The sequence below is a fragment of the Calonectris borealis genome, chromosome 23 (genome assembly GCF_964195595.1).
Source record: "Calonectris borealis chromosome 23, bCalBor7.hap1.2, whole genome shotgun sequence".
Taxonomy (NCBI): domain Eukaryota; kingdom Metazoa; phylum Chordata; class Aves; order Procellariiformes; family Procellariidae; genus Calonectris; species Calonectris borealis.
Genome location: NC_134334.1, coordinates 9769622 through 9792502, shown reverse-complemented (window position 1 = coordinate 9792502; position 22881 = coordinate 9769622). Strand labels below are relative to the sequence as shown.

Below are 22881 nucleotides of genomic sequence, written 5' to 3'. Positions count from 1 at the left end.
AGAATTTGTTAGAAGATGTTTAACCCAGGAGTCATTTGGAAGGCATAGACGTCAAAGAATAACTCAGAGGAAGAAAGGTTGAAATAAAGATTTACGTCAGACTAAATGAAAGATGGCTTTCAGTCATGAGTAAGAGCAAAATGCATAGGAGTAGCTACTAATTTGGGTGGGGAGATGGAGATAACAAAAAGGGAGGACACCGAAAGGTGCGTAGGAGGCAGGCTAAATGAAGAAGGGGATAGATCAAGCAAATACGTAGCACCTTTAAAAAACAGTATCATAGAGCACGTACTAAGCTGTAATTTTTTAAAGCTTCTTATTGTTACTGTAAAGGGCATACTAAATCCATCTTGCAGATCAGAAGACTAAGGCTTACAGGTATGAAGAGGTCTGAGATGCTTTCAGTCATTTGTTTACACAAATACAAATAAAGAAATGTGAACTGGGGGACAGTAAATTTCTTAACATGCTCTACTTGGTAAAATCGATGTTAGTTAAATTGCACTACAGAGTCTAATTGTCCTACTAAATTACCTGGAGTAAATTAAAAAAACCAACCAACCAACACCCAAAAAAACCCAAAAGCCAGGCAAATTATATTTACCAGAGTGTTTCATTTTGAAATGTACATTAAAAAATAAGAAAGGAACTTATCAGAAGCTATTATTTCTGCTTTTAATCCTTCTTTGGAATACATTATTTTTTCCTGTCTTTTTAGCTTTATGCCTTCCAGTTAGCTATTAAGCCTGGCTGTACTTGACCGAATTGATACCTCAGCCATTATAGCTGGCTACTTTACCATGCTTTAGTTAATCCTCATATTATTTCCTGTATTACACGTAGTAGCTCCGCAATAGTCAGCTAACTGTAGGCTGTGTTAGGAAACACAGCCTACAATCAGAAGTGAAATGTTTTGCAATTGAAAGACATTACAAGAAAAACAGTAACACATGACATTTGCATAATTCATAAGCACCAACTATCCTGACACTTTTGCCTTTATTAGTATTTGGTTTGAAAGCTGCCTGCCTCTTATGCTGATAAACAATTGATGTGAAGTTGATGAGTTTTATGCGTTCTCAATCTACAAAGAGCTCTGCGATTCCACACCTACATAAGCCTTACAAAAACTAACAGGTTAAGCGTGGGGGAAAAAACAGCAAAGATCATCTTTCTTCGAATAGGTATTGTTATAATACTTCGCCTTCCCATCATTACTATGATCATTAGAAATACGCTGAAAAATTAAGAAAAGACTGAATTTTAGAGGTGACTAACTTCTTGCATAAACGGAGGCTCACTGATGAGAAAATGGGAAGAATTTACCTGAATTATCGTCAGTTCTGTACTCACCAATTGATATATTAAACATGTCAGTCTCCAGCAACACTAAATTCAATGAATGAAGTATCAATTTTGTGAACTCTGAGTAGCTGACTGTTTTATAAGAATAAAGAACTGTATGCATATCCATAATGCACATTACAATGCCAAACTCCAGGCTGTGTTAATTTTCTGCAGTTTAGTGGAATCTCTTCAATCTTCTTTAGCCAATGCAAGGCTCTTCTCTTCTACGAATAGGTAAAGACTTTGTGGAAGCTGGCGTTTTGCAATGAGCTTGCTGAAAGAATAAAAGAATGGATGTAGCAAAACACATCAGCAAACACCTACAGTTTAAAGAGCTTTTTATCCAAGATGGATATCTATCTACTGCCAGAAAGAGAAAAAGCCTTTTTGTTTGCAAAGGTGTAAGTTGCTCGCTTCACGGAGTGGATTGAAAGGGAATAAAACATTTTTTGACAATTTAACACCTCAAAAACAATTGGGAAAAAAAACACCAGAAAAACCACTGAGTGTTAGAAACGCAAGAGACTGATAGTGATCATAGATATTTCTACCCATACATTTGCAGGTACGGGGATGGCTGACCAGACTGGAAATATTTGAAGCATCTCTGAACAAGCATCAGCAAAAAAGTGTCATGCAGCAACAGGATTATTTGAGTCACATGAGCATTCTGGAATGTAAGGCACCAAGTATCATGAAACAGTTGTGAATAAGAGCATCCCCAGAAGGACCAAGTAGCTCCAAGACCATGGGATCTGCTTGATTCTGGAAAAATATGGAGACTGTGGTAACACGACAGGGAGGAAGGACTGAGGAGTTGACAAAGCATACAGTTAGAATATGCTCTAACTGAGCATACTCAGAGTATGTTGTAAGAGTAAAATATTAAAATATTAAGTAAGAGTAAAATATTAAGATATTATTCTGAAACATTACATAACCAACATTTCTTTAACAACAAAGGGCTATAATGCATAACTGAAAGATTTTTGTTCAGACTGTCATGACTGTACGACAGACTCTTACTGAAGACAACTGCTGGGGCATAACATCAAAAAGCAAACAAACAAAACCCCCAAACTGTCCCTTTTTATTTATTTTAAAATAAAAAAGACAGTAAAGAAATATTCCTTCCACTCCATCAGAATCCATCGAAGTTTCAAAACAGAGATGGCATCTGTGAGGTGTTTTAGGTTTTGATTAAAGGTGCTTAATTATTGACTCACTGAATACTGTGAAGAAAAGACTCCTGCCAAGATGGTGTCAGCAACAGCTTATACAGCTACAGCAGACTACATGTCCTCTTTGGTATGAAGCTTTCATAATCTGAACTGATCTATTCCAAATATCAAGTATTTAATTAAATTGTTATTGGTTGCTTTTAAAAATTTCATTTATTGCCACTGCAGTAATAAGTGCCTTTATGAGTTTACTATTCTTGATTACAGGTTCTTTTGAAAGCACAGAATTTTCCTCCTCTGAGGATTCAAACATAAGAAATCGTCAAGAATGCTGAAATACAATATTCAAAGCTGATCTCCATGTGGTAATTTATTTCTGGATATTTTGACAGACATCAGACAGACATCAGAAATCAGCACTTAGTAAGAACTGTGTTGTTCTGCTGTTTTACTGGGAATATATGGCAAAACAAATACTCAATAAAAAAACCCACAGGCTGTGCTATAATATCACACTACACAGAAACTATTTACAGAACTAATAACCCAAAACATCACTAGGATGACCCTGCTGTGCTGCAGAAAAAGCCCTATGGATAAATGTTGATAAGCTTAGGACAGAATAAGCACTGACCATGGGTATCTTCAACACTCTACAGTCTGACATTTGTAACTATTATTGCTAAATTTGTGCTCCATGTAAGGGAAAGGCAGCCCCCAGTCAGCCAACTGCAGCAAAGAAAAAGCCCTTACTGTGATCAGCTGAGGATTTGCCTATGTCACAAACAGTGCAAATCTACGTTGCTTTATCCCACACATTCTTATCTCCACAAGCTAAAATTGTGCAAATCAGCTGTCATGATTGCTTTGCTTTAAATACTATGCTAATGAAGCTAAGGACTAATTCAGTTTTCAGACTGGAATTTCATTTTAAAAGCCAGGACAGGAAAAAAGTTTGGGAGCTGTAACTTTAAAATTGTGTGGAAAATGAAATTCCAATATGAAGAATACAAAACAGAAAAATTATTTCACCGAACAATTGCCACTAGCTTAAATCATCCCTCACTAATAACATACATGTATTCATAATGCCTTCATTAAACTACAAACAAGAATTACAATGAATATAAAATTCTGAGAGTTTAATTAGTGAAAAGCTTTTACCAGAAACAAGAGTGGCTTGAATCTACAAACACGCCACCATGTATCTGGAGAGACTTTAATGTATGTTAAGACTTGCACTATGCATTCCACTATGAAACAAAGTTTACAAAAAAAATGTGGATTTGAATATTTTTCTTCTCAGAGAAGTATATACCTTGATGACAACTGCAAGTAGCCCCACATCACTAAAATTTAACGCTACAACAGGAATGTCCATCCACAATGAATCCACAACAAACCAAACAGACAATCTTCAAATAACGGCCCCTCTGAATAATCATTTCTCATTGTTAGTAAAGAAATTATATAAATCAATTCCATATACTTTGAATTCCACCTTTTGTAAAGGGTAAAAACTTCCCCCTCCCCTTTTTTTAGTATAAGGAAGTGTTGCCAATATCATTAGCAAAAGAAGGGTGGAGAAAATTAGGGTATTGCAACATTAATAAACTTATTTCTGCTTATGAACTAGAGTGCTTAGTCTCCTGTGAAGACACCTCAGAAACACTTGAAAACAAGGCTTAAGACAGCATAGGTTTTTTTTAGTGTTCACTTCTATGGAAGTGAAATGGCATCTGTTTATACAACTTTAGCAATAATAGGAATGGTTTTCATTTCTCCTGTTATAATACCAGCACTGTTTTTGGGAGGTGTATTCTATGATTTTTTCAATTCAGAACTACCACCTGGAATTGACCAACCTTTAAAGCTTCGTTTTTTCCATTCATTGTTGATTACAACCATGATCTCGGTAAGTTAACTTCCTTAAAACTGGGGATTTCACTTTTAGTTTGGTAGGCTGTTTGGCAGCTGGAAGATAATGGCTTAAGAAAAAAAAGAAAAGAAGCAGCCGCAATTTACCCCCCTGAAGCCTGTAAGCATTGTTATATGAACCAAACATATTAAAATAATTCATAAAACTTATATGAGTAATCTTAAAAGCTTATTTAGATTTTTCAGTGCATCTGTCAAGCTGCAGCCACTTTACATTGGAAAACTGTTTCACACGAAATTTAAAAAAAATAAATAAAAAATACTATACCTATTGAACTGCATGTATATATAATAATGCTATGTATTCAGAAGCAAGCCTACATTACTCCTCTTCACATTTGCTTCATTCTATACTTATTATCTACAATCATACCTATATATTCATAGATTTATATACACAGTGTACTATGAACAATAAAATAAATAAAACAAAAAAATGGATAGGAATGGTGAGGTCTTTCTTCTTCTGTGGCTAGTTCAGAAGGTAAGATATAGGTGTATTTAAGAACAATGTGTTTAGGTTTCTTTATTCTTTAAAAATGCCTCTGTGTGTGTATTTACTCACATGATAGTGAATTTAACATAATTCCAATATATCCATTTCCATTACCTCCATAACATAAAGACAAAATTAAAAATCTTTCAAATGGGAAGTGGAAATTAATTGTTATGGAAAAAACATAAAAATGGGATATTTTCAGTTTCAAAAATTTTGTCTATTTTTTCCAATTCAAGATAATTACAAACAAGTAATTACAAAACTGCTTCTTTTCAGAAACAGTTATGGGGTTGACAAGTCATTTCTTGAATGCAAGTGTTACAGAATTAAAAAACTATCACGTTGGAATTTGTTCCTTCCATCTCCAAAGCTGTATGATACTGTCAGCATCATAGAAACTTACTACAGATTTTTAGAGAGAAAAAAAATCATGATAAACCAAGTTCTTAAAGCACCTTCTAGTTCTATGTATGTTAGTCTTAAAACATCAATTTCCTTAGGCTAAAAGTGACCACTGAATCTGCTCCCTTACAAATAGCAAACTATTTTGATATTGGACTTCAAAACAGTTGATTTTAAAGTTAAGACATGATGGCACAGCTTGAATACAGTAAGTCTCTTCTTTCCCACCAGACCTCAAAAATTTCTTCTTAGGGTAACACAATTTTCTTTGTACTTTTTCACACAAAATATATAGTATCTTTAATACAAGAAATACTAAAATATCTTCTAAATTGTTACCCTCTTTTCATTATAGCTGTAAGAAATAGAAACAAATGCTATTTGTCTTCCTGATCATGCTGTATGCCAGAGCGTAGGATAATCCCATAGATTTTAGCAGAGCCTTTTATAAACTACATTTCTAATCTACTTTCATCACCCTCACACCCATAGTCACTTCTAACACTTATTTCAAAATCAAAGATTAGTTTTCTCCTTTCCCCATATTTTCAGCTCAAATACATTTCTGATTATTTTTAGATTCACAAAAATAAACATGCAAAAATAAACAATGAGCAAGAGGACAACTGGCTATGCAGAATGGGGTTGACATGTTACTTTTTGGCAATCTTCAGCAACATTTAATTCAATCAAAACTGTTAAATGACTTCTCAATAGTCACCATAACTCCACTGAAGCACTGTTTCCAGTATCTCCTGAAATACAACGCAGTAAAATAAACCCAGGATTTTTTTTTACATTAAAGAGAGTTGGAACTTTTCACACTAACCATTTGCCAAATTCTTTTTTTTCAACAGGGAAAGATTTTGGAGAAGCTAGGGATCTGCAGTGATTTAAGCTTACTGCGAGTTGTGCTAGATGGAATACCACCACAGAGAGATTCAAAACTTCTCATCAAAGACCTCAAAGTAGATGAGGTACCATTGAGGATTTATCAGCCTAAATGGCCACCTACTGGCAAAAGAAGAGGAATACTGTATTTTCATGGAGGCGCTGGCACGTTTGGGAGCATTAGTAAGAAATCAGCAAGTTTTATTTTCAAAATCAAATCCAAACCTTTACATTTTTACCTTCAGACATGTGTCAATCAATTTCTCACGTGTCCTTCCTAATGACAATAGTCTTTGCAACCTCAATACTAACCGCAAAGAACCTTGCGAAATTAATAGTCTAGTGCGCAGTTAAGGGTAATCACATTTCTACTTCCTTTGGGCTACAGGCAAAGTTGACGAAAGCAGCTCTTAGCAGATATGAAGCTTCTAAATCCAGAACTGTGATCCAGAAAACACTCAATCAGCTGTCAGCTAACAGCAGAGGGACTCTGCTCCTCCTCCTATTGAAGCTGTTCTGAGAAAGATTCGGTTTGCTGGGGCAGAGAAAGAGAGACCATTAAAGCAAAACACATACGCTTAGGTCACTGTGAGGGAAGTTCAGCTCACAGGATGTTCTTGTACCTTAACTAATGGCTAGCTGAAAGTAAGATATAGCAACAGTCCTGGAGTAAGGGTTGGAATCCATGTCTCTTCCCTCCTTCTCCTCTGTACTCCATCTTTTCTGGAAATGTAACTTAAAATCCTTTTAGGCTGATACGGAACTCGGCCAAGATCTACTTTCTGGAATAATTACAGTATCATGAAAACGGCAATACTGTTGCTAAAAAGAATACATTCTGGCTTCATTCTTTGGAACAATGCTTTTGTTACTTCTCAAGAAGAAATTTTTAGTTTTGGATCTCAACTGGACAGAAGTGTTTCCTGTAAGATAGGATAGGGCCTCAAAGTACAGAATTTATTATATACTTCTGTGCTCAGCACTCAACTTTTCTGTAGAAACACTACAAAAGTCAGTGTTTCTCAACTTTCAGTCCACGTATCAAAGGAAGTCTAAAAGATATAACGTGGTCCAAAAAAATTTTAAAGAATACATTAAAAAAAAAAACCTGTAAATATATTCCCATTCATGCAAACAAGGAATCAAAATGAAGGAAAATATAAATAATAAATGAGTGTTAAAAATAGAACCAATTTGGGGGAGTTTGATTCTTGTGGTAACACTGCACAGAATACTTCATTTCTTTTTCAGAAAGGGAGACAACCCTTTGATTGTCTCAGTAGCTGCTGGCTCGCCTCCTAACTGTTCTGGATCTCCTTCTGAGCAACCAAGTCTATGTGTGCTTTGTCTGGAAGCCAAGGCACCTAACAGGGCAATCTAGATTTCATTCCAGGGGTCAGACAGGGAAGTTTGTGGGTTTTGAATGCTTTACTGTTTCAAAGGGTAAGTCTCCACTAGCACTATGTTAGGCAGACTTCAGTTATCTGCAAATGCATTTGACAGTCTACCTAGCTTCGTTTAGCATCATGCAGAAACAATAACATAACTTCTAGTAACTTAGGTTCCATTCTGCACTGTAGCAGAAATAATCTACCCTTGATTTACTGCACAGTACGTTAGTCTGGGTGGAGTGCTAAGCTGCCACCAGTTGTGATGCTTCTAGTTCTAGAGCTAGTTTGGGTGGCAGTGAGGACGCAAGAGATAAGCCTCTATGATCTAAGTGAAAGGTGAAGTCCTTTTGCTGGACGAAAAAACCACACCACGAAGTTGCATAGTTGTAGTTGTTGTTCACAACACAATTTCTGTTGCACAATCAGCACACTGAGGGAGCTATATCATGTGCCATGGCTTAATATAATACTCGTACCTATACACTGACTGTAGTACGTGACCTTTCATTTGAATTCCCATTGGTACTTGGTAACAGGAAAGCAAATAATATAATGATAACATAATGCAGCCTGAAGTCTGCAACTAGGAAATTAGCAGAAGCTACAATGAAGAACAGAATCAGTGAACAGATAAATATGACTTACTCCTTAAAATCCATACAAATGGAAGTCATGAATAAAGGAGACTGAGTTGATAAAACCTTCTTTGATTTCCAAAAGAGTCTCTTAAAGAGGCTACACACCCATGACACAAGAGGGAAGGTCTTTCATTTGGATAAAAACTGATTAAAAGACAGAAAAAAGATGGGTTGTGGGAGGTTCCTGTGAGATTCCCATAAGGAGATCTGTGCTGGGACCAGTGCTAATCAATTTTTCAAAAACAGAAAAGATAGTGAAAGCTGATATAATTCTAAGTCCTTCAAGGTAGTAAATGGATGGCTGAAAAACTGCAGAATGTCTTTATGATAGCAAAGGATTAGACAATAAAATGACAGATGAAATGGTGTGTAGAGAAGTCAAACAGTTGAACAGAGCATCCTAACTTTATAAATAAAACAATGGACTCTAAGCAGACTACTCCCTTGCAGGAAGAAGATCTTGGGATTATGGTAGAAAATTGCCTAAGAATGTTGACTTAGTGCACAGTAGCAGTCAAAAGTTGCCTAAGAATGTTGACTTAGTGCACAGAAGCAGTCAAAAAGCAAATAAAGTGCTAGGAATTATCATTAGGAAAGGACAAAACAGGAAACTTCTTTATGCCACTATAATAAATCCACGGTGCATCTAAATATAGTATATTGCTTATAGTTCTAGTTCCCATACCTGAAAAAGGATATAGCAGTACCAGCAAAACTCAGAGAGAGGCTGCATAGGTGAGAAAAGTGCTTCTGTACAGAGAATAAGCGAATAGACTATGACTCTTCAGGCTGGAAAAGACAGATAAAGACAGATACACTAGAAGTCTACAAAATCATGAGAAGCAAGAGAAGTTAAACAGGGAATGATTATCCACCATTTCTTACAGTACAGGAGTTAATGTCACCAAATGGAAGTAGCGAATGCCAGGTACAAAACAAGCAAATAGAAATGGTTCTTTACACCTTTGTTAAGCAAGCTATGGAATTCTTCAGTGCACAAAGTTGTTAATGTTAAAATCATGGGTTCAAGAAGTGGTTCAAATAATTCAGGGAAGAAACATTAATCAAGGGCATTAAATATAAAGACACAGTTTCTGTCTCAAAGGAGTGCTCTCAGCCTCAACTTCTTGTATGCTTCTTATATGCTTATATGCTTGTCCTCAGCTTATGCTTCTCCTTAGACATCTTTTGCTGACCACCAGCTGAGATGTGATACTAGCCTAGACAGACTTCTATTTTTTCCTAGTATTACCATTCTTACATGCTTATATTATGCCCTAACAGCCACTGACCAATAACCAGAAAATATATTAACATGTAAAGACCGCATTGCAAAGCGGAACTTACTCATCGGTCTCACGTTGCAGTGCCTTCCACAGAGCGTATGTTCAAGGACCTGTATTTTCATTTCAAAAGGATATTTGATTTTTAAAACATCATTTGTGATAAACTTTCTCTTTAGGAGCCTTTGAAAGAATATGCTGCTATATTGCCAAAAAATGCAACTCAGTGGTTGTGTCTGTTGGGTAAGTGCTACTTTTACATAGAAGTATTTATGGTAATACAGTTCACAGTTGAAACGTTTCTGAAAAATATGCTGAAAATATTTACTATTTTAGATTATGCTCCCTATTTTTTGCTTTAGCCTTTCATTTAGTTTAGAAATGTGCTTATAGGCAAAGTGTTCTAAAATAGCTGTAACACCGTCAGTTTGTCTTTCCAATCTACACTAGTTAAAAACAAATATAATCTTTAAAATTTAGGAAGAAAAGCCTACATAACTATCATACCAGTCAATCATGAACAATGCAAATTAAATTGTTATAATTACTTTGACAACAACCACAATATCTTTGACATTTCAGTTATCGTTTGGCTCCTGAACACCCATACCCAGGGCAATATTTTGATTGTCTCAATGCCACCTTATACTTTATGAGGAATTTAGAAGAGTATCATGTGGATCCCGCTCTCATCATCATTAGCGGTGACAGTTGTGGAGCTAATTTTGCTACAGTTATTTGCCAAATACTGCTGAATAAAAGAGATCTCCCAAAAGTACGTGCTCAGGTCTTACTTTATCCAGGACTACAGGGGCTAGATTTTCATCTGCCTTCCTATCAGCAGAATGCTTCAGTCCCCATGTTATTTCGGAAGCTAGTTATCTACTTCTGTTTTCGTTATCTTAATAAAGAACCATCAGTTTTGGAAGACGTCCTACAAAATTGCCATGTTCCTGAGAGTATGAAACAGAAGTATAAAAAATGGATAAGTGCTGACATTATTCCTGACGAATTTAAGATTAGAGGCTACGTACCACAGAAATCCACTTCATATAAACCTGAAGTCCATGAAGCAATCAAAGAACTTTTAGCAATTACATTTTCCCCACTTTTAGCTGAAGACTCCATTATTTGCCAGCTCCCTGAATCCTACATTGTGACCTGTGAGTTTGATGTGCTTAGGGATGATGGACTGTTATACAAGAAGCGATTAGAGGACAATGGGGTTCAAGTGACATGGTATCATTCTGAGAGTGGTTTCCATGGAATTTTAGCCTTTTTTGGCTATGGGATTTTTTCCTTTTTATCCGGAAAAAAGATAATGGATAGTACTGTGAATTATATAAACAGTTTATAAAAGTATTTTTCAGAACAAAGATGTAAGTCTTACATTATCCTTGGTGAGTTTATACTTGGCAAAGAATGTAAACACTTTTGATTTATGTTTTGGATTTTGACTACATTTTATACTTTCTAATTTCTGCTTCTGCAGTGACTCTGAAACAAATGTTAAGATTATTTAAAGCACCACCGTTCTAGAAAACATTATAAAAACACACCAATAAGATTGAGATGCAGAAGCGAGGCACCTAGCACATACTGTTTCACTTCGACTCTAGCAATTCTAGTATCTTTGCATGGCTGGCACACATTCAAGGCAAGCAGCAAGAACATCTCTTCTCGAAGACTCTTCGACTGCCAAGAAATGCTGAGGACAACCACCGGGGTCTACTTTGGCCCTTGTGAGAGACAGGAGATGTTTAGGGTATCAGATGGAGAGCCTAATGACTCAGGTTCTGTGAAGTCTTATTTCAGATAGTGAAATTGCAGCTATGCATTTTAATTTCTAGGGTTGGTTTGCTCAAAGTTAGTTTGCACAGACTTTTCATGACAAAGTGTAGTCAAAAGAAAGGCTTCTGTCTGAAGCAGAAGTTCTAAACTGGAACTAGTATGGGTTTGATTTTGCTTGGAATCTGAGAAATGATGTTTCGTTTTGGAACTTGATTCTTAAACTGGAATCCCTAAACTTTAATGAGTGTGTACATGTTAGGAAGTGCAGAGGTGAGACTTCTTTTCCTTTTTGTACTCTTCGTTTTTCTTTCAAGATTATCTTATGCTCAGCACTACCTGTTATGCTACCTGTTATGCTATGTTTGCTGAAAAAGTTCTGAAGATCACAGATGTAAGAAGGTAGAGAAGCACAACATTATATTATATTATATTATCACTGTAATGCTTTGGCAATTTTGTGATGCTTTCAACAAAAAAAAATAAACACTAGCACTTCAAATATTTCTGTTACAAGAGCAAGTCACATTTGCTAAACACATACTCACTGATAAACGTAAATAAACACCTCATGGTGAAAGGAACAATGCAACGCTGGCAGAGAGAGACCACAATCTTGCTAATTCTACCTAGTCAAATCTGTGCTGTGCACAGTAATTAATTTACCAGACAACTGGACTACCCAAGGCTGTGGAAACGTAATACAAACTGAAAGTCCAGAAACACCATTGGGTGGGCTATTTTTTTTTTTTAATCCGGACTTTTGCTGTTTTTAAACAAAGTATTTCCTTCTACTTCAGAACATGTTATGATGACCATATGCCTTATTAAAAACACTCAACTTCCCACTGGAAAAAATGACGAAATTTCATTTTTTATAAAGTTTTCTAACTAAAATGACATGGTACTTTCCCCCCAACACTTACGATTTCACTTAAAAAAAAAAAAAATTATAACATGGCTGCTTAACGAAGTTAGATTTTTACCTCTTTCATTTCCCTGGGAATTTGCAATTTCAACAATGTTCTGACATCCTAATTGTTTGAAGAGTTGCAGACTCAGATTCACAATTAATACCTCAAGCATGGTTTAAACTACAGCATCTCTACATTAGCACAATCCCATTCTACAGCAAGAACAAGATAAAGAAGTTTGATTTGAAACTCCCTAATTGCAGATTACCTTAAGTCATTTTATACTGTACCTGTTGCACACTGAGAGTTACTGAAGTTCATCTGATATGAGGTACCCTGATCATGAATCTAAACTCAGCCTCCTGTGGTTTTTTTAAACCATGTTCTTCTTTTAGAAAAAACCACGAATACTAAAAAAACTGAGATTGAGGCAATGACATAATTTTATAAGTGCATCTTTCCAAAAAAACATTGGTGACAATCCATTTGGCCTTTAGAGTGATAATCATCATATGCAGGTTCTTATCTGCATAACCCTAGAGAAACTCTTCTTCTGAATAGTGTTTTATAGTGTCACCAACTCAAAGCACATAAATTCCCTCTGTCCATTTTCCACCTGTAATTAATTTAATATTAATGCAGTTTATTCATAACATTCTTCTCCCAGCTAAGAACTGGTTTCTTGCAAAAATTCTGAAATGATGCTGGCATAGATCTTTTAATGAATTCAGGACTTTGACCAACTTATCTTTTGTGAAATAAAGAGAGGGGGAAGAGAGAGAGTGGAAGAGGGAAAGATACCTACTAATGTATTTGTAAAAGGGAGGAGAAAGGTTTTTACTAGAGCAACCTTATAACGAACAAAGAATCAGGAAGTAACAAGCCAAAGATATCGGGGAAAGTCAAATCAAAGACGTTTCAGACCACTTTGCTGCTCAGCAAAATGGCAGTTATTTACACACTGCTGGTATTATTCTTAGCAGTTTTTGTTGCTGGATTTATATTGTTGGTCATGGGGGCAATTAATTTTGATTTCTCCAACTCAGAAATTCCTCCTGGAGTGAATCAGCCTGTAAAGCTGCGAATCATTCATATAATTTTAATAAGCAGAGCTGTGGTGGTAAGTTAACCTGGTGTGATTTCTGGGGGAAGAACGGTGAACCTGTAGGTTTTAAATTTAATGCAATGCTAGAACCCTGCTTGGAATTAATTTTGAGAGGAGGGCAGGGCATAGCTATCGTGTTGCATGTTGTATTTAGAAGCTCAGTTTTGCTAAAGAAACCTTTACCAGATTTTTTACACTACACTGCATTATTACAGTCCTGCCTAACTCTTACATTAGGCAGTATGTAAATGCTGCCTAACACAAGCATTTGAAAGTCTGACTGTGCTTCTACAATGCATTGTGCTAACCTAGCAATAAGTTAATTAAGAACGCTTATACATGTTGGATCATTTATATTTCCATTCTAGGTTCAGAATATATCAGATGTCTTTGGGCCATGCTTTCAAGCTTTCCTTGGACTTGGGGATGAGGAGTTATGTATTTATTTTGAAGATAAAATTAGAAACTGAACATTTCAGATTTGGTTTTGGGAAGTGGGAGTTTTTGTCACACTAGTGACAAAATTAGGTAACATTTCCCAAGAGGAGCTGAAAGAATTCCTCCTCCTCTGAACACATATTTGTAACTCCTGCAGCAACTAAGCAGGCTTGTCTGATGGGAATGAAGGGTTCTGGCCAGCCCAACTTCTTCAGGTGAACTGGCCTATAAAAGAGTGGGAAGCTAACCAGTCCACACGAGTTGAAGCTCTTACCAGCACTCAACTTCTGGTGATCTCTGCTGACAAAGGATCTCACTGAATCAGGAGTATTCCCATGTTATGATAGATGCATAGATGCTGTGATGACGGAAGGTGTTAGAAATACATGAGATAGCAGAAGTTGTGCATATATTTAATAAATTACTTAAGCACCTCCAAGAGGGACAAACTATTTAAAATTTTTAAAAAACAAAAAAAAAGAAAAAAAAGAAAAGAAAAAAATTCTCTGTCAGAAATATTCTAGGTTATAGTGGACCATACTAAAGAATTCTAGATATATATTCTTATGCTTTGGCTGCACACAAGTTGTAATTACAAAGTGATTACTTCACATAAGCAGCTGGAAAAGCCAGTTCTCTTTTTATCGTCTATACACTGCCCATTAGTACCATAAACCAGAATTGTATGCTGCAATGTAAACAACACAGAATGAAAGAAACCAAACAAGTTGAATGTAAAGGTGAGAATATTCTTTGTAGTTGTTCCATTTCTGCTTGGAAAATAGCAAATATGAAAGAATAAGTCATTTTATCATGTTTGTATACAATCAGAGATACTAAGACTAGTTTCTATAATGAATTAAAATCAGTATTGCAAAATGTATTAGTTTCTTCAGCATCAAAATCAGGCATGGAGAACATTATAAATAGCTGGAGTCACTGAAGAGAAGGTCTTTCACAGGTAAATATATTGATTCATAACACTGTACTGACAACCTATACAAATGTGGCATTCTAATAAGAAATATTCATAACAAGATATTGACTATTAAGAGCTTGATCCAAATCTTCATAAGGACCAAAGTACTGGTCTGGCATGACTAAATAATATATTTCAAAACAGAGGTTATGCCCTTTTTTTATTTTTGCAAAGTTATGTTGGACCAGTAGCTCTCATTTGTATTCTTTTCATCTTCTGGTGCCTGGCATGAATATCACTACGGCATACAGAAAGAACAGAAGTTTAGGCCTACTAAATATCCCAGGATCTTCTTGCCAGTGCATGGCACACATCAGTGAAGACTTCCAAGATGAGTCAAAAAGCAATTATCAAATATATTCTCAACTTAGCCAACTGTACTTTGAGCAAGTGCCCATATCATGAAAATCAGCACCAGAACTATCATCTTTCGCTACGTTTTCACATCTTCTTAGGGGCAAGGACAGAATAACCAGTGAAAACCAAACTCCTTTTCAATGTTAGGAAAAGGACCTGCTGAGAAAGCAAAGGGATATATTTCACCAGTCTTTGTTAATGCTGCATTGTTTTGGGATTATGTTCTTCGGTGAACACTGCTGTCCATGTGACCTCTCATGATGCTACGGTTATTTCTTCAGTTGTACTATACCTATACAACCACTCAAATATTTTATGATTGCCCTAAAATATACAACTTACACATCAGGAGTATACTGTTCATATAGTTCCTTTACTTTAGAAAATACAGAATCTCTTGAGTGAACTCCCTATTCTCTTTGCCTTTGAACAGGGAAAGATTTTGGAAAATATTGGCATCTGCAGTCAGGTTAGCTTTGTCCGGTACATGCAAGGTAGAAAGACTCTAGGAGTGGACCCGAAGCTCTTCATCAAGGACCTGTGGTTCGATAAAGTGCCTGTAAGGATTTATCAGCCTAAGGTTCCATCTGCCAGGCGAAGGAGAGGAGTCATGTTTTTCCATGGAGGAGGATGGGTATTTGGAAGTCTTGGTAAGATATCTAACAGAAAAAATATTATAATTTAGTTAAAGAAGTATCCACTTCATAAATGGCAAAGTTGATGGTTGCTTTATCTGTTGCAGTTACAAAGTTCGAGTATAACCACAGATGCACTCTCCTAAGTCTTGCTGTCAGAAGAAAGCATCTGCTGTGCATTATGTGCGTTTTTCTTAAAGACAAGGACAATGAGATATGAAGGGAAAAAATACAGTAAGCAAATACTGAAATAGGAAGATCAGAGGGTACAAAAGATACAATGAGCTATGTAGGAAGGGGCAGAGTAGTAGAGAGTATTTTGTTCTTGCAATTCTTTGACTTATGCAATAGACAACATTAGTACTCTGGCAAAAAAAACCCAAACCAAAACAAACCCAAAACCCACCAAATATGTTTCTTTCAGAGACCCATGAAAAGCTATGCCGCTCTATTGCCAGAGAAAGTGAATCAGTGGTTGTATCTGTTGGGTGAGTCTTTCCTCATGCTGTTTTTTAGAGATTATTTCCTACAGTGTAAATACCACCTTATAGCTTCCCTGATCATAGCAACAACCATTTTCAGAGAAATGTTTCTGTGGGACTTGTCAATCAATGTTTTCAAATTCTAAACTCAAAATTGATAGTAAACAGATAGTAAGCCATATATTCTACTTAATCCTTATTCAAGGAAAACATCTGCTTGATGTTTACAGAAGCACTATGTGAATGACAAGCTAATATCATCATCAATATACTGACATAACAATTTGGATTATAAGGACATAGTTGCACTGTAACAAAGATATAAACTGGAAGTATTGTCATCCGACACATGGAAAGCTAAAGCATAAACCGACTAAACGACTGTCAATAAAACCTAGACATAGTTGGCAGCTGAGTACTCCTGTGTTGTTAAAGACCTGAGGAAACATCCTAAACAGATGATATCCTAACAAGTTAATCTGCACCACCTGGTCCAACTACCTGCAGTTTATTTTTGACAACCTGTGGAGAAAGGGAAAATTCTGAAGTAATCAGGGTATTGCGGGTTGCAGGAACCAGTATTTTCAGCAATACATTTAAAATTAGTATTTCCCTCTTGTACTTTCGTTGTCTCCTTTTGTGTATTAGGTATCGTTTAGCTCCTGAACACAAATACCCTGCTGCGTATGAAGACTGTCTTAATGCTACCATACACTTTATGAAGAATATAGAGCACTACGATGTGGATCCTGCCAATGTAATTGTCTGCGGGGACAGTGCTGGGGGCAATCTAGCAGCTGCTGTTAGCCAGACCCTTGCAAGTAGATCCGACCTCCCCAAACTACGTGCTCAGATCTTGATCTACCCAGGCCTTCAGGCACTGGACTTCAATTTACCATCCTATCAGCAGAATCGGGGAGTCCCTCTCTTATTCCGAGAACGTGCTGCTTTCTACCTGTTACAGTACCTAAATGGGGATGCATTGCATATGCAAGAGGTCTTGGAGGGTTCCCATATTCCTATAAATATTAAATTAAATTATAGGAAGTGGGTGAGTCCAGATAACATCCCTGAAAAATTTAAGGTCAGAGGCTACAAACCACATGTGCTACTCGACTGTACAAACGAAGTTTATGACGCAGTGAAAAGATTCTGTGAGCCCAACCTGTGTCCGCTGTTAGCCGAAGATGCTATTATTCACCAGCTGCCCGAGTCTTACATCTTGACTTGCGAGTATGATGTGCTAAGAGACGACGGCTTGCTTTACAAGAAGAGATTGGAGGACAACGGTGTTCGAGTGACCTGGTACCACCTTGAGGATGGATTCCATGGAATCATAAATACATTTAATAGTGACTGGTTGTCATTTTCATCTGGAAAAAGGGGTCTTGACAATATCGTGAACTTTCTAAAAAGCTTATAGAATCACTTTTCTTTCCTTCTATAAGAACGGCCAATTTTCTGCAGTCTTTTATGCTTCAAAATTCCATGTAAGAGGTTTAGATAGGACAAATAAGCAATTATGCCAGTGTGATCACTGAAAAAGATATTTCAAGAATGCTATGGAAGTTTCTTTTAGTGCTGTTTGAAGTATTCCATGTGCAGTCTGCCTATTTTAATGATCTATCTGGACTAGTCACTTGCTACTCTCTTAGTAAATATTAAAGATGCAGTAAAATTTTAAATCAACATCTGGTCTGAACTGTTTCATTCAATTATGATCTATGGTTTCATTCCTCCTAGAAGGCTAAGTGTGTTTTGGCAAAGGAGAAAGACACTGATATTACAATGCTGTAACGCAGTGCCTGTGCTATATGCTACGTGTAGCATCTGAGTCTAAGATTCCCAGTCACCAACTTGCAGAAAATTTCTAAAGGCCTCGGTAACTGGTATTTTAGACTTGAAAAAATGAAGTCAAAACTGCAACCGTCCCCAACAGAGATACTCTATTAACAGCTTTGTGTAAATTACAATGGAGGAAATGCTCTAAGTGTTTTCCCATGTTTATCAAACATACGAGTATGCTGAAAAACTTGTAACTGTGCTTAAATACTCTAACAACAAAATAAGATTGATGCATTTACTTTTGCAGAGCACACACTAGCTTTTTTTTTCCACGTTAGTTCCCGTTTTCTTTTCTAAATGTCCTTGTTAAAACTATATATTCCAAACTACTTAAAGAATGTTCACAATACAGGAAGCAATATGTTGTGGCTGCAGATCAGATGCAAGAGGCAATTTAACCTCCATAGTAGTTGGCTCTCCATGTAAATAGCAACCCGTCATAACCTAGAACTTCATTCACTACTTAACTGCTATCTCAGTCATTCGTATCATCCGCAATCCAAGAATACCATGCAGAATACCAGGCCCTGTATCAGTCCCACAATTAAGGTGAAGCTAAACAGGAAATTAAACACATTCTCCTCTGCCTCTTCTCCAATGTGATGCGTGCTGGCACCTTGCACAACATTTCCAAGGACTTTAAAGTGTGTGGCACCTGAGAGATCTGTTGTAACTTGGACTGCTCTAAGGTTTACTGTTATCTGAGAAAGCTAAATTAAAGACAGGCATAAAGACACCTCACCTGTTAAGTAAAATGGCATTTTTTTATATCCTGCCAGTGATACTGCTGGTGATTTTTACTGCTTCATTCATACTAGCAGTTATGGGAACAATTCAATCCAAGTACTCCAATGTCAGTATCCCTCCTGGAGTGAATCATCCTGGAAAGCTTCGAATTGTCCTTGCTTCTATGATTAGTACATCTGCTATGGTGAGTTACTCTGCCATGATTTTTGCCAGAAATGTGGTTTAGGTGTTATTTTTGTAAGGTTATATGTGTAAATACCAGAATCCTGCTGGCTGCATCAAGACTTAAACGAAGGCTTTCTTTTTTTGGGGGGTGACTTTAGGGGACAATTTTTGTAAAATAATTTCTGTTAGACTTCATAGTTTCAGTCAGGTTTTCCCTATTACATAGGGATGAAGCCAATGTAAGAGTCCAAGCTTTATCAGCTGAGCTTCCCTAATTCAGTTTAAATTATTTATTTATAAAAAGTGAGATTGCTTTCATTTCCATTTTAGCTAAGCACAGATGATGTCTTTAGGCCATTCTTGGGGCTTTCCAGTAACACTGATGGAAGGCTGGGTGTTTCTCAAGCAGATAAAACCTGCTCACGGGAAACCTTAGAGGAATGACATCTGGGTTGTAAGCCTGTAAGTGGCGGGAAGCTGATATGAAACCCAAGGACTTGGTGATGCTGAGAAGGCAACACCGTTTTTTCTCCCCTACAACCGAGCGTGAGTCGGACGCGTGAGCCTACGTGCTCAGGCACACGGTGCCAAAGCAACCACGCTCACCCAGGCACTCCATCTTCTCCTGTGCCAGCTTTCTGGTGAGGACCAAACCAGAGTGGCCGCTAAAGGCGAGGGTAGAGACGAGCGGCTCTGGAGCGGGCAGAACGCCTCCAACACGAAGCCTGGGTGCCCCCTCAGGCCTCCGGTGGCCGGGCGAAGGCAGGCGCAGGGTCTCCCTCACAGCAACCTGCCTGGCGTGGTGCACGGCAACCTCCCCCGAGGCGGCCTGCGGCTGCTGGCTGCCCCTGGGGAGGCCGCCCTCCGCTCAGCTGGGCTCTTCCTCCCTCTCTTCCAACAGGGGAAGATTTTGGAAAAGATGGGGGTGTGCAGCGAGATCGCCTTCACCCGCTGCATCCGCTCCGGGGCGAAGCTGGGGCTGGACCCGCAGCTCTCGCTGGAGGACGCGCGGTTCGGCCGGGTGCCGGTGAGGGTCTACCGGCCCCGCGCGCCGTCTGCCTGCCTGCGGGCGGGCGCCATCTTCTTCCACGGCGGCGGCTGGCTGTACTGCGGCATCGGTAGGGCGGGCCGAGTCGTTTCCCACCATGCGCAGCGCAGCTGCGCGCTGCCGCTGTTACCTTCTGGAGGCAGGGGGAATAAATCTGCCCCGAAACCTGGCAGAAGGTCTGAAATGTGGCTGAGCTTTCTTCGGGCAGCTTAGTGCTGTCGGTGAACCACTGCTGCCTGCCGTGAGGGGAGGAGGCAGGGCTCAGGGGAAGAGGGACAAGGGGAGGCGAGGTGGTGTGTGAGGGCCGGGAAGGGCATGGCCAGGGTGGGAAAAGGAGGCTTCCACCTTCCTTGGCTGTTGCATCTGGAAACAGAGAACACAACTAACAACCCCCCAACTTTTTGCAGATTCCTATGAAAAGATCTGCCGTTACATTGCTAGAGAAAGTGAGTCGGTGGTTGTGTCTGTTGGGTGAGTTATGTCAGTACTACCCTGTGGAAGTCTTTTTGCTGCTTTTCACTTCTCAGCACCAGTGTTGCACGTCTTGTGGGAACACTCCTCCTCAGTAAACCATTTCCCTGGGATCCCAGATGGTCAGACAGAATTTCCACAGGACTATTTTAATTTCTTTGCCCCCCAATCTGCTAATGCAGGGGGAGTGCAAAGAGACCCCAAAGTAAGATTCAGGTATCTCACAACACGGAGCTATGCTGGCACCACACAAAAAGAAGGAATGCTTTCCGGAAGAGTTTTCTTACGTGTTGAGAACTGACTAATAAACAAACTTGGAAGGTGGTGATTCAGTGATCTGTTTAATTAGATGTAATCACTCCGTAAACTTCAAGGAGTTTTCTAACAGTTAGAATCAAATGCCAATATATTTTAATACTAATAGTACAGAAAAATATAACTTTGTCCCAGTTATTTAAATAAACAAAGAAAAATAAAGTAATTCTCAAGAGGAAATATCCTAAGTAAAGGTGAAATGCAGGCTGATTAAATTACTTCATCCACAAGATGCGGTCTACACCAGAAGAGTAAAATTAACTTGTATCACTCCAAGTTCTGATCAGTGCTGTTCTCAGAAGAAGATCCCAACTATGCTAGTCCTTGCAACTTCATCCTACCGGCTATCATTTATCTGTGATAACTCCCTGGACAAATACCTGTTTAGCAGATAATGACACTGGGTTTTTTGCTGAAGGAAATATACTCCAAACAACACAGGGAAAGCCAAGGTACTGTAGGAAATTTGTATTTACAGTTATGACATTTCCTTCTCTTCCTTTTGTTGTCTCTTTCTGCATATTAGGTATCGTTTAGCTCCTGAACACAAATACCCTGCTGCGTATGAAGACTGTCTTAATGCTACCATACACTTTATGAAGAATATAGAGCACTACGGCGTGGATCCTGCCAATGTAATTGTCTGCGGGGACAGTGCTGGGGGCAATCTAGCAGCTGCTGTTAGCCAGACCCTTGCAAGTAGATCCGACCTCCCCAAACTACGTGCTCAGATCTTGATCTACCCAGGCCTTCAGGCACTGGACTTCAATTTACCATCCTATCAGCAGAATCGGGGAGTCCCTCTCTTATTCCGAGAACGTGCTGCTTTCTTTGCTTTGCAGTACCTAAATGGGGATGCATTGCATATGCAAGAGGTCTTGGAGGGCTCTCATATTCCTCCAGATATGAGGCTGAAGTACAGGAAGTGGGTGAGTCCAGATAACATCCCTGAAAAATTTAAGGTCAGAGGCTACAAACCACACAAGCCCCATGAATTCAAGGCTGAAGTTTTTGAGAAAGTTAAAAGATTCTGTGAGCCCAACCTGTGTCCACTGTTAGCCGAAGATGCTATTATTCACCAGCTGCCTGAGTCTTTCATCTTGACTTGCGAGTATGATGTGCTAAGAGACGACGGCTTGCTTTACAAGAAGAGATTGGAGGACAACGGTGTTCGAGTCACCTGGTTCCACCTTGAGGATGGATTCCATGGAATCATAAGCCTATATGATTATTGCGGTTTCTCATTTCCAGCTGGGAAAAGGGGATTGGACAGCGTTGTTAACTTCCTAAAAAGCTTATAGTAAACATCTTAGATTCCACGAGTCTGTCCATGCCTCAACGTAGGAAAATATCTTTTTAGGATATTTAATATCAGATGATGAGTAGTCAATCAAGGGCAGCCATTAAAAATTATAAACATAATTTATTGGGGATTGGACAGAATTATTAAATTCATAAAAGGCCTGTAAAAACAACTTTCCTTCTTTATGCTTCTCCCACTAATGTCTCCATTTAGGCTCCTAAACCTCAGGAGGTACTTGTCAGCAAAAATGTGATACCCTTTGATGTGTAAAATACCAATTTTGATATTCAGGAAGTTCAAATACTGTCTGAACACTGGTCTTTGTCCTCATGAGACTATTGACAGTTCAGTCTTTACAGTTTTAGTATTTTCCACATGCTGTCTTTCAATCCCTTTTCTTTAAATCAACATCTGATTGATTCCTTGTATTTAATTACTGGATGATTTACTTTGACGTAAATAATGTCTGTGGAATTATTTGGATTAAATAACTCCTGTGAATTACAGTTGTCCATCTGATAAGCTCCAAAGCATGACTTTATTTTATTTAGGTAAGAAGTACAAGTTAGGTACATAGTAAGGGAAGGAGGGAAGGGTTAGAGGAAAGCTCTGGAAAAACAGGCAGAGATCAAGGTCTCGGTGAGGAGATTCAACGTATATTCAGTGGGCATGGCAGAACCCCTCCTGCAAGAGCAGCAGTAGGAAGCCTGAGTTAATTG

General features: G+C 38.1%; 3 protein-coding genes across 3 annotated transcripts; all 3 read left to right on the top strand.

Annotated features, from left to right (window-relative positions):
- Positions 1-4260: 4260 nt before the first annotated feature.
- LOC142092279 (arylacetamide deacetylase-like 4) lies at positions 4261-10927 on the top strand. Its single transcript, XM_075172093.1, has 4 exons — positions 4261-4443; positions 6225-6441; positions 9750-9813; positions 10153-10927. The coding sequence occupies exons 1-4, from the start codon at positions 4261-4263 to the stop codon at positions 10925-10927; spliced, it is 1239 nt and encodes a 412-aa protein (XP_075028194.1).
- Positions 10928-13215: 2288 nt separating this feature from the next.
- Positions 13216-17691, top strand: LOC142092278 (arylacetamide deacetylase-like 4). Its single transcript, XM_075172092.1, has 4 exons — positions 13216-13392; positions 15585-15801; positions 16211-16274; positions 16917-17691. Exons 1-4 carry the CDS (start codon positions 13216-13218, stop codon positions 17689-17691), a joined length of 1233 nt encoding a protein of 410 aa, XP_075028193.1.
- Positions 17692-18867: 1176 nt separating this feature from the next.
- On the top strand, positions 18868-22162 carry LOC142092508 (arylacetamide deacetylase-like 4). The gene is made up of 4 exons (XM_075172644.1): positions 18868-19044; positions 19927-20143; positions 20481-20544; positions 21386-22162. The coding sequence occupies exons 1-4, from the start codon at positions 18868-18870 to the stop codon at positions 22158-22160; spliced, it is 1233 nt and encodes a 410-aa protein (XP_075028745.1). The 3' UTR covers positions 22161-22162.
- The last annotated feature ends 719 nt before the right edge of the window (positions 22163-22881 follow it).